Source organism: Schistosoma mansoni, chromosome 3, assembly GCF_000237925.1.
Source record: "Schistosoma mansoni strain Puerto Rico chromosome 3, complete genome".
In the NCBI taxonomy this organism is placed as follows: Eukaryota; Metazoa; Platyhelminthes; class Trematoda; order Strigeidida; family Schistosomatidae; genus Schistosoma; species Schistosoma mansoni.
This window is the reverse complement of record NC_031497.1, coordinates 1,775,653-1,788,141: the sequence shown is the minus strand read 5'-3', so window position 1 is coordinate 1,788,141 and position 12,489 is coordinate 1,775,653. Positions and strand designations below refer to the sequence as shown.

The 12,489-nt window shown below is 34.6% G+C and overlaps 1 protein-coding gene across 1 annotated transcript in view; it reads left to right on the top strand.

Moving 5' to 3' along the window:
- Positions 1-8,526, top strand: part of Smp_099800 (hypothetical protein) — a gene marked incomplete at both ends in the record, with an annotated part of 41,462 nt that extends 32,936 nt beyond the window's left edge. The window contains 7 exons of the mRNA XM_018798863.1: positions 1,182-1,654; positions 2,191-2,234; positions 2,876-3,037; positions 4,268-4,358; positions 5,813-5,919; positions 7,463-7,547; positions 8,272-8,526. Coding sequence (XP_018650710.1) covers positions 1,182-1,654; positions 2,191-2,234; positions 2,876-3,037; positions 4,268-4,358; positions 5,813-5,919; positions 7,463-7,547; positions 8,272-8,526 — 1,217 coding nt within the window. The remainder of the gene's footprint in view (positions 1-1,181; positions 1,655-2,190; positions 2,235-2,875; positions 3,038-4,267; positions 4,359-5,812; positions 5,920-7,462; positions 7,548-8,271) is intronic.
- Between the last annotated feature and the right edge of the window lie 3,963 nt (positions 8,527-12,489).

The following is a 12,489-nucleotide window of genomic DNA, read 5'->3' as shown; positions in this document are numbered from 1 at the left end:
ACGTAGCTCAACTTGTTATTAAGTCCGTGTGTAAATGAAATATTATCTTATTAAAAATATTTAAAAATAGATTCAGTATGAAGCTAGTTTTTATGTGTTTGTAATATATATTTCTAAGACGAAACAGTCACAGATTTTAAAGAGACTAAACATTGTGTTAATAATGGACTTCAATCGCTTATTACAACTCATTATTGTATCAAAACATGGCATAAATTTGTTTAAATAAATTATTTCAAAGGTCGTTTCATCTTTCCACGATCGTGCTTCAATGTGTTCCCTCTCTTACACAATTGTCGGTATGTTTCGCCCTACTGATTTAAAAGGATTGTTTCATGAACTGTGATTTAATTGATTTGGTTACTTTTATTGTTAACGTTCTTATGGATTCCGATTGTGTAACCTCGATCCAGAAACAGGGTCGGAACTTTTGTTAAATTAAGGAGTGAAAATAGTGAATGGTAATACCATAGAGTTCAGTTTCCGGGACATTTGAATCATCCTAACTTGTACAACCTCACAATGCTGAGGTCACGGCGACTACATAGTAGTGACAGTTGTTAGAAAGTGGAAAGAATAGGTGCCCCATTCGTGTATTAAAGAAATCAAGAAACTGTACATATCGGTTCGATTCATTGCAGAATGACAGTAGTGGTTAGCAAAGAAGTTTGTACTGATGAAGATTGAATTACGTCATTAAAAGGAGTTCAGTGATAAGGAGAAACTTCCAATCACATCCCAGTACAGCACATCTACAAGATAAAAAAGTAACTTTTAAGCCATTCTTTATAGTTTTATCATTACCATATGAAATGTTTCCTTATATAAGTTGATACTTTGTTAACCATTTCATACTAAAGTGATCAGTGGTTTCTGTTTAAGTGATATTGCGAATTACCTGAAAATTAGGTACTCACTACCATGTATAATCATCCTCGTTTCAGTTCATAATCAGAGTGTAGGTGCCAACTGTGTGTACAGTTAGAAAACTTGATTTTAGGACTAAATAGCAATCCAATGCTTGGTTGTTTTCAGTGGTTAGGTAACCAAAGTCAGTCCGTCATATAAAACGTCAAATCTCCACAAAACATTATCATAACAAAATAGAAATTACAAACGTTTCATCATGATTAGGTTTTATCAAGCTACTGTACTTGTCAGTCATTTGTTGTGATATTTAGATCAACCAAATCAACATTCTGGACCGATCACATGTTTGGGCCAATTAAAAATTACAGATCACTACAGTATTTGTATATCTGGTTGTATAGATGGGAGTGTAATGTTTTGGTCAGTTAAGAATTCCGAGCCGTTGGATCTAAAAAATGTGTCGGTTGCAGACAAGTCTGTACAATGGAAACCCTTATTACATGCGTTTTGTTCAGCGTTACGACCAAAGTATGCAATATCTGATATTTCTACACAAACTTATGTAATGGATGAGTCAAAACCGACAGTGCAATATTTGATTTATATTGCTTACGGTGAAAATTTATGGAGAATGCGAATTATATTGAATCAGTCAAATATGTCTATGAATGATATACAAAATACTTTTGAACGATTGTTCTCTATGAATGGGAAAACAGAATTATGTTTTTCAGAATTAGATGTATTCTGGTCATCTGAATCAGATATTCCTTGTTCTGATATTGTTTGGTAATTCACGTTTTATTTTGTTATTACGTTGAATTAAAATCCATTTTTGATATACCTTCATCTATTTACTTAGGGAATGTGGAACTTAGTAAATTACTACATAAGTTCAACTTGTAATATCCCTCTCTCCACAGCATAAATTAGTGGAAAGAAAGAGTCCTGTCGGTTTCAGTGTAATGATTTTAATTGTACCAGCGTATTTACACCGTAAATAGTTTTTCAATCGGGAGTTTAATGCTGATGATCTTCATTAGGAGATAATTTTCATCACGAATCTTATATTACGATTATCACAACGTCTTTCAAAAAGACCCATACTGGACAAGTGTGCTCTACTGAGTTCTATTTCATTAGTTTATACATTGCTTGCTTGCTACAGGCTTTGTAAACCTTGAGTTCTTTTCTGTCTACGCAGTAGTCGTTTCTCTTTAGTGAGAAGATCGAAAGTAGAATGAAACAGTTGTGTATGTTGACCTCCGAATTTCAATTGAAGCAAGTCAGTGACCAAAGATTTTCGCATTTTATTTGACAATGTATGCTGAATATGTTTTCTCAACAGATGAATGGGATAATGAGTAAATTCAACTGACTGTGAATAATTCTGTTTTGTCTTTCAATTATTCAGTTTAAATTTGACTACAATCGCATCTGTCACTGCAAATACAGAGTTTGAGTAGTATATGTGGTCTAAGACAGTAAAGAAACAGGAAACATTTTTGTTGACAGATAACCTGTTTCATAAGAAATAATTTTATGACTGTCTTAATCATCTTCATCATCCTCATGGCTTCCGGAGTCACCTAATTTTCACCATACGTATTGTAGCTTTTTATGTGAAGACCCTTTTCCTCTCAGAGCTAAGTTTAATTGGTTTTCTCCGGCTATGGTTATCTTAATAAGGTCCTTTCCTGTGGAATTGTGGTGTTGGTAATACTACATATAACTCTTTTCTTTTACCCCGGTTTGGGACCGGCAGTATCCCTATAGCGTCTCCAGGTGAGGAAATATTCAACTTAGTCGTAAATTTAATTCCAGGTAACAATCGTTGTCATTTTTACAGATCAGTTAACAAAAGCACCGAGGTACTTGGCAGTTTTTAGAGTTTTTAAACTGTGTTTACACTTATTTATTTATTGAGATGTCTGACTTTAAAAGTCAATAGTATGTTCATTTGAATTGCCAATTTGTTTCTTGTTATTTTTTACGCATAAATTAGCTTCACTGCAAGTCATCCTATTGTAAAAATATCTCCACGTTATGCTAAACCTAATCACTTAGAACAATGTGAAATTATTGCTGTCCTTGTCAATGGTGATGTAATTGTTGTAACAAGTAATGAACGTGAAAACTTTTTATTTGATCATTGTACTGTACAAAAGTAAGTTGTAATTTTGTTGATATTGGAACAGTGTTGAAATGCCATATATTTTTTTCATGAAGATTATTATCAAATATTGTTAGAGAATAAATAAAGACTAATCATTTCTATCAGTTGAAGTTGACCAAATAGATAGTGTTATATCATAAAGTAACCATGTTTCGCTTTCGTTTTACCGAGTCCCAGCATCTGCGATCAATGTCCAGTATGAAAGAGTGTTGAATAATTTGGATGCTAAGTGTTCAATCCACCTAAACTCGTGTTGTGTGTTAGTGTAACTTATTTAATGATCTCGAAGCACAGCATATTCATGGAGTACCAATAGTTCGTCGTGGATATCGACCAGCTAACTCAGTGAAGTGTTTAGCATATTGAGTGAAGGTGTTCTAGTTTTGTCAAGCGTAGATCTGATCTACTCGCACCATTGTATCGTGTATCCAACCTTTTATGATCAGACTGATGTTACGACGATGCTACTTGGTCGTACACTACACAAGATAGGTTTTCTTGTCACAAAGCCATCGGTACCCACACTATTACTTCTAAAGTCTAACTACCAAGGATGAATGGATGTAAAGTATCTTGCAAGTCATGTAACAATACTTCATATTTCTGTCGTTCAACTCGTTTAACATGTATACATACGGAAACTAACACGTATTTTTGTTACAGATAAATCGGAAAACAGGTCGGTCACGAATGGATGCGACATTTTCTTTATCTAAAATGGGATGGTTATTTTTCAGTGTTTAAAGGTCGCTTCAATAAAACTTTTTAATAGAAATGAGTTTCTGAGTAAAATATAGAATAAAATTTAAATTAATAATACAAAATGATTTTGTGTACTATGATATAAAGTTTAATCAAGTGTTTACTATAGACTTTCCAGCATTTCGTACCATTATAATTTGTGTTAATATTTGGGCGCATTGACTGAATTGTATAGCCTACTCTGAAGACAATCATTCGAACTTTTGTCCTAAAATTGTAATCTATAAGATGGCAGGTGGTAATGAAAGCTATTTCCTTTATTTCTCGACATTAGATACCGTGTGCATAGAATAATAGTACACTCCTCACCAGTATGAACCAAGTCGTTTAAATGTTAACCAGATCTCATTACATAGTAATCATTATTTTTTCTGACGCCTATCTTAATATTCATTCACATAACACTCTGAAATGTATAGGTAATACTATCGTTATTTTATTTTCTACATTTTGTTCCAGTGGTTTATGGTGCTCATCCATAGGTACCAATGATGCTGGAATTTTCACTACACGTTCAGGCATGGCTTTTGTATGCAAACACACTGATGAAGTAAGTATTCAGTTGATTTATTCGCATAAATGAGGTGTATATGGTTGCTTCTTAATGTGTTTGACACTGACTGTTACTGACTTCGTGGGCGCTTCTTATAACCTCAGACTACTTCTACACTTGAAGAATAGAGAAAATAAGCGAAGTACGTGTAAGATGTTTACTTCAAGTTTAATCTATGTATGGAAAGTTAACTGTATTCACAGAGTTTAATGGTGTTCTATATACTACTGGAAACATTAAATATGGTAATGTATAAGTAACGTCCAATCAAAACGTTAAGCATAATCCTTCATTTTTCTAGATGTTTCTGAGAAGCTTCTATTCAATGCCGATTTGGCAAAACATTTTCAAACTTTCCATGAGTCTCTAGAGACTTTGTTGAAGAATATTAGCTTCTCAATTTTCCTATTGATGCAAATGAGAAATTCGTTGAAAAATAGAATCTTTTTTTTTTCTTGACTCAATTGAAAATAGACACTGGATGTGAAGTCAAATTATTATTATTTTAAAGGAATGTGTGAGTGATAGATAACTGTTTTTCTATGATATCGATGAGTCGCTCATGGAAGATATCTTTATTACTCAGCATTAATTGGTATGTATATGACAATCAGGATTCATCTTGTTACCACTACAACATATTTTGTAGGATAAACGTGGTGTTTTGTTCGTCCTTATTGGTGAGAGTATGTCTTCTCAACAGTAATAATATAAAGTGTCATAATCTGAGCAACTATGATGAGTGGAATTCAATTTCCTCCTTTGATTACGCAATAAGTTACATCGTCACTTCAACCTTTGTCGCTTCAATCCTTCTGTAAGAGATCAGAGTAGATGGTTCTTGACGAGGACACTTTTTCCGTCACCAGATGGAGTGGAAAAGTCAATACACCTGCTCTGTTGATACCAAATAAAAGTCCAAATAGCTGACTTTGTGCTACAATATTTGTATTATGATTAATCATAGTACGTTGTCCGTCATACATAGATGGATTGAACACTATTTGAACCTGTAAACAAATGACTCAGAGTAGTATGAATGGCATAGTTGTACTTGATGATGAATAACTAAATGTAAACTTCTTGTGATGACTAATGCAATTTACGGTCCTCTCATCTGGTTAAATGTGAGTCATGTTTCTTACACAGTTGTGATGTGTACGTAACTCTAAGATAATTGATTCATAATAGTTGAAAGCGTGAGTCAATTGACTGGTGGGTACTGGGTTCGAATCTCGCGAATGCGGGATCGTGGATGTGCGCTGCTGAGGAGTCCCATAGTAGGACGAAACGACCGTCTAGTGCTTCCAGGTTTTCCATGGTGGTCTAGCTTCAATTGACTCACGCTTTCAACTATGAAAATCCTAAATCTTCACAAAACTCCTTCTGATGATTTATAATACTTTTTTTCAATGTCATTTTTCATGTAAAATATTTACTCTTGTTTTTAGAGTCGTACATTTCGTCGTATTTCAGGATACATGGGATCATGTGAAAGAGAAATGTGGATAAATTCATTGAGTGTTCTACGTAACGTACTAGCAGAAGGAGATCATTTGTAAGTTGTTTGTTGGATTGATATTTCGTATTTAAATGTAATTACTGTGTACTAGAAGTAGCTGGATGAAAAAAGCATTGCATAAAAGTATTTTTAATTGTGAGGCTTCTTCATTAAGCTGTATTTCTATTGACAATGTATATCGCGAAATCAATAGCAATAACGCGCAAAATGTATGCTCTGTTTTCACATATCACTGTGAAGGGACATTTATAGCGGAGACTTATATGCGTGCGTAGCACAATACAAACGTAATCGTATATGTGATATGATTATCTCTAACTGGGAATAACATTTACTGTTATCATATGTCGTTTTAGGTTGAATGAATCTCTTGTTTTGCAATCGGTTTACATTAAAACTCATTAGTGCAGTTAGTTTACCACAGACAGGAATACGGATTACATGATAACTACAAGTGTACATTTGCTTTTCGTCAGTATTTCCTATTATGTTGCTTGTTTGGACACTTACTCAATGGTGGTTAAACAGAAGATATCTGAATTATTCAAATCTAACCAGTGTAATTGTCTTTATAATGACATGAGAATTAATAAGTCATCTTATGATTTCACTAGTACATTAGAATACTGGGACGGGGTAGCACGGTTAATGTTGAACATTCTAGTAATTATTCGTGAAGTAGAACAGAGTGAAAAAATCATTGTACCAATCGTGAAATGAAATGTACCACATTGCTGTGTCACTACTCCTCGAATTATTTTACCGTTATGCAATAAAAAGGAGAGCACTAAAGTCGTTCAATATTATAAAGATAAAAGATTAAATTTCGTTCTAATCAATAAATGGTTTAGAGTATAATCGATAGGAGTCTACGACAAAGCTAAATGTCAAAAGATTAAGTTTCTGAAGAACATTTAATCTCAGTGTTGAGGAATCCCAAAATACTTAATGGGAAAGTCAATAAAAGCTCAGAAAACGCTTAGAAACACTATCCAGCCAGGACTGAATAAAGGTTCCTTTGAAACATCTAGATTGTCGATAGATCACATGTTCAGTTTTCGACTGGATAATCACCTTATTGCTGTATCTAGTATGATTCTGGGAGATCAAAGTCACTCCAACTAGCATGAATACTCACGATTTTCTGCACATACCTTGACCTTTGAGTAAAGCTTTCTTTTACACTTTACATATTTTCTCTTGTGTTCAGTTCGCCGTGTAGATTTAGTCTAAAGCTACTAGAAGCGGCTAGGTTATCGGATCGAGGGTTCAATCAACAGACTTATCACATAGATATATTAATCTTCTGCACATTCCCTTCAATCAACCAATATTTTAAAGTAATTTCTTTCAGTGAGCACTAAGTAACAGAAAACATATAAAATAGTTTTGCTGTCCAATGATAGGTAGATCAGTGTTGTTTTATTTCTCTAAATTAGTGCTCTAGAAAATTATCACTTTGTTTCGAGTTGTATGCATCTTGGCTATCACCTATGTACTGAATTCTGTTTCCTACAATCATTGATATTTGTAACATACATGTTTAATAGTAGCTGAACTATGCCTTTTTTTCATTCAGCTTGTATTTGGCTGAATGTCATCTTATCAATTGTTGGAAAATTCTCATTTGTAATGAAAATGGTGATTTGGTGACAGATTTTACAGTGAGTATTTATGCCTAATATATTATTGACGTTTTACATATGTAAACATTGTTATGTCTAGTGTTGGTTCTCGATTTCTGTGGCGTATTTCTTCTTATTAATAATAATATTCTAAGCCTGTTATATCCTGATGAGAATAATGAACGGTAACTGCTGAAATCTATTTCTGGACTAGTACTGTACATATATTTTTATTGTATAATTGTTAAGTAACTAAACTATTCGTATTCGTGTTTCTCTTATTATAAGCTTTATTTTGACCCATAAACTTTTATTATACGATTTACCATTTTTTAGTTATCCTCAGTCTATTGATTACTGTTCCCCCTATTCACACCCAAATTTGGCTAAATCTTATACAGATGTTATTTTCTGTTTTATGGTATAATGTTGTCTGTCTGGTTGGTATATAAACCCAGTATGTTTGAGGACAATGATTCATATTGCAGAGGCTGTTATTGGGGTTCTGGACTTAACTGACTGGGCTAGGCAGAAAGCAGGACTGACAAGTACTCAAGACTGCTCATACGGCTTTTGTGTATCATGGGCGATCAATAAATTCATTGCTCTCCAATTGGCGGTTTTATCACTCATATATTAAACAGGGCATGCAAACAATCGATATAACAGCCTTAAGTCAACATTTGTATTTATAAGTTTTATTTTATCCAAAGAGTAAAACTACCGATATCATGGTGAATACTTTCTTTTCTCTTTGGAATAGCTTGATAATTCATCAATAAAAGTCACTGGATATTGTGCGAAATTGCTATCACTGACTGAAGACAATTGTTCAACATTAATCTATCTTATAATTGCAACATCAGATAATATTTTACATGTTCTAAGATGTACAATAAACAATCCAATCACAGTGGTGAATTCAAACCAGTGGAAACAAGTAAGACTGATAGGGAATAAGTTAACTAGTAAATATGTTCATTTTATGCATATCATCTTCATTTATCTGTACAAATGAATAAAATTAATTGAATGTTATTAGACACAGTTAGTTATTTTAGTTAATTTGTCAATCGACAATTCAATGAATTAATGTAATCCTCAGAAGGGGTTTTGTGGAGATTTAGTATTTATCATAGTTGAAAGCGTGAGTCAACTGAGGCTAGACCACCATGGAAAACCTGGAAACACTGGACGGTCGTTTTGTCCTATTATGGGACTCCTCAGCAGTGCGCATCCACAAACCCGCTCTCGTGAGATTGACTCACGCTTTCAACTATAATGTAATCCTATTGAAAATGTGTAACTACTCATATTCATGTTTGTCTACATAAGTTGAAATGGATTCCTGGTTGTTTGCATTAGTTATTGATTATGTAATTCTAGAATTGTAGTTCTTTTATTATTAGTTCATGTTTATACAGTGTTACAATACTGAGGAGTTTTGTATGTAAAATAAAACAAATACCTAGTACTTGGTGATTTTTGATAGTGTTTTTTTGTTTCGTAATCATTATCTTTTTCAAACAATATTTTTCGAATGAGTATATTCAATTTGTACAGTGACGATCCCAATCATACTCATGGTTTTGCAACGAAATTAGAACGGTTTGATCATGTCACTTACTTATTTGTTCCTGTTACGCCCCTTGTACAGCATAGGACACTCATCAGCATTCTCCATCCAACCCTGTCCTGGGAAGTCGTTCTCAGTTGTTTCCAGTTGTTATTGATCCTTTTGATGTCTGCTTCCCGTTCCCAATGCAGCTGGTTCTTTGGTTTTCCTCTTTTCCGTTTCCCTTCAGGATTCCAAGTTAGTGCTTGCCTCGTGATGCAGTTTGATGGGTTCCATAATCCTGTCCACTCCCAACGTCTTTTCCTAATTTCCTCTTCAGCTGGAGGCTGATTTGTTCTCTCCCATAGCAGGCTGTTGTTGATGTTATCTGACCGACGGACATTGAGTATCTTGTGTAGAAAATTGTTTATAAATACTTGTATCTTTTTGATGATTTGATTTTAGTAGTTTGCCAAATTTCAGCTCCATACAATAGCACAGTCTTGACGTTTTTATTGAAGATGCTGATTTTTATGTTGGCTTGCAGTTATTTTTAGTTGCAGAAGTTCTTCAATTGTAGGAATATTACCCTTTCTTTGCAAATCCATGCCTTCACATCTACACCAGATCCACATTGTTTATTAATGATGCCATTATTCTAGTTAATAAAATTCTAACTTTTTAAATCACTAATAAACATTATTTTACTGTTAACATCTTGTTTGATTAAGCAGTTATTACCTAACGATGGTTTATAAATTTGATTTTTTCGATTAATGTTAGTGTACGATGTGAATTAGCTACGGAACATTGTTGATCTCTTTTGTTACTTGGACAAATGTTGTTTTAGTATCGTTTAAACTCTCGTCGTTTGACAACTGCCTAATGTGTTCATTAAGTCATTCAATTGGCATTTATTAAGCTTGAATGGTTGGAGATCAACCCTAAAACTCCCTCATTCATAAGTTTCAGATATTCGAAATTGATAATTGACTGAAATTTTGAGGACAGAATAAATTATATTACACTGAAGTACATTTCTCACCATTATCACTACATAATTCCTCCTGTTTACATAGTAATGTCCCGATGAAAGTCTTTCCTACTTAAAAACATTAAGGCTTTTTAGTGACCCAATCTATTCAGTTAGATTGTGTTGAGTATATTTGCTATGAGATATATTTAGTTAGTGAATCTCAAGAGGATTGTCTCGTGTAATTCAGGACTCGTCATCTGAATGTATCCGCACTCCAGTGTTGATGTTCACACTGAGACTCGACCCTCACTAATAGGTTGTGTTGATTTCAAGTTGAAATAGATTTTAGATGACATAATTCCAATATTAGTACTATAATATAATGAATGCGAATAAAGGTGATCTATATTTGTTCACTAAACTATCAATTATACAGATTATCTAACCAGACTGTATTAATTTAATACATATTAAAATAGCTTGCTTCACTATATTCTGATAATAATTAAGTGAAATAGTCTTGTTTCACAAGTTTACGTGATGAAAACCTTCTGTAAAATTACATATATGTTTATACTATTTTACCTATTTGCAATTAGCTTCCGTTGCCTATTAATCGTCAAATGAAGAATATATGAAAACACTTAAAAGCTGTTTAGTCTTAGATTAGTTCTCTTCAGCAATCCTGCATAGGATGGTGTTGTGTAGCTTTGAATTTCACATTGAATTCAATATCTTTTGATTATTGAATTCATGTCCATTAGTCTACGATTTCAACTTTAGTCAATTCAAGTGAACACTATCAGTGAATAGTAGACGACTGTCTCATACTCAAAATCGTTCGACTTTACTCACTCTTTTATTTTACAATGATAGTTTTCTTTATAATTGAAATCCTTTAGTCAATCAGTCAATGGACATGAATGAGTTCGTCGTATAAAAAAGTATAAGACAGTTTTGTAATTAAAGTCAGGGAAACGTGAATGTATCTTGACTATAGCTCGACCGTAGCTGCTACCTTGATGTGGTGGTCGGACTTGCCTATCGTGATGACCCAACCGAGCTATATTGGCTGGAACATACGTTCCTGTAGGTTCTACTATGCTAGGCAGGTCGTTGGGAGAACGGTAACACTAAAAGCAGCAACTCAAGGTCTGAGGGCTAAGTCGTACTGTTGACTGTAGAGGTGTGTGATAGCATTAAGGTGTTTCCCTCGGACAACCAGTATCTGCAGCGATGCTGCCTTTTCACAAGGAAGGAGGGGGTTAGAAAAGGTCGACCCTAAAAATGTGACGCCTCACCTTACCTCATGGATTTCCGTCTCTGGCGGTAAGGCCCTTTGAAGAACGGAGCTAACACGTCAAAAATCCCCCACAAAATGGCCTTGCGTGACCGACCTCAAGCAGTTGTCCCTTGGACTCTGCGGTCACGCTCCCAGGTCGTTAAGATCAACATTAATCCAGCTTCCTTTTCAGGTCCCTCAAAAAATACCCTTCCACGGTGTGGGCAGCCAGGAAGTGATATCAGCCCTCATACCCGTAACAGCACTCGATACCAAGTTTATCACATTCAAATGGTTCCTACACCTCCTAATAACTCTCTTGTCCCCACGACTAACCCTTCTCACGTCCCTTTATCACCTCGCACCGTTAGGGTCATACCACATCTCTATGCTAATGTGGTATGGCAACTCGAACTGATGTATGTATGTACGAAGTTCTACGTTGTGACTGACTGACTTGAGTATAGCGATTTATTCTAAGCCATATCAAATGTCTTCAACCATTGGCCAATATAAACATGCGAACCCAAACTAATTAATCTGCAGTTATCAACCTGTTTCAGACCAATTGCAAGTGACTTCCTCAATCGATGTCACGTTTATAAGTCAACATGTATAGAATGTGTGATTATCATCCACACTTTCTATTTCATTTAATTTCCTTGTTTCAATAATCAATTGTATTGATTGAAGTTACTGTATTGAAAGTATTCAATTTTTAATAATGAATATTTTCATAGTTGAAAGCGTGAGTCAGTTGAAGCTAGACCATCAGGGAAAACTTGGAAACACTGGACGGCAGTGACCAGTGGAGTTCAAGCCACGTCTGTTGTGAGATAGGAACTCACTGAAGACAATTGGTGAACGGTTGCTCAACTTTATGGATTGGTTAGAGTTAGACATAAACACCATGGGATGTCGGCTCAGTGGTCTATCGGTTAAGTGCTCTGGCGCGAGACTGGTAGGTCCTGGGTTGGAATCTCACGAGACGAGGTCGTGGATGAGCACTGCTGAAGAGTCCCACAATAGGACGAGTTGGCCGTCAAGCAGTGCTTCCAGGTTTTCCTTGGTGGTCTAGCTTCAATTGACTCACACTTTCAACTATGAAAATACTAAATCTCCACAAAAAACCCTTCTAATAATGAATGTAATTTTTTCATAGGTTGCT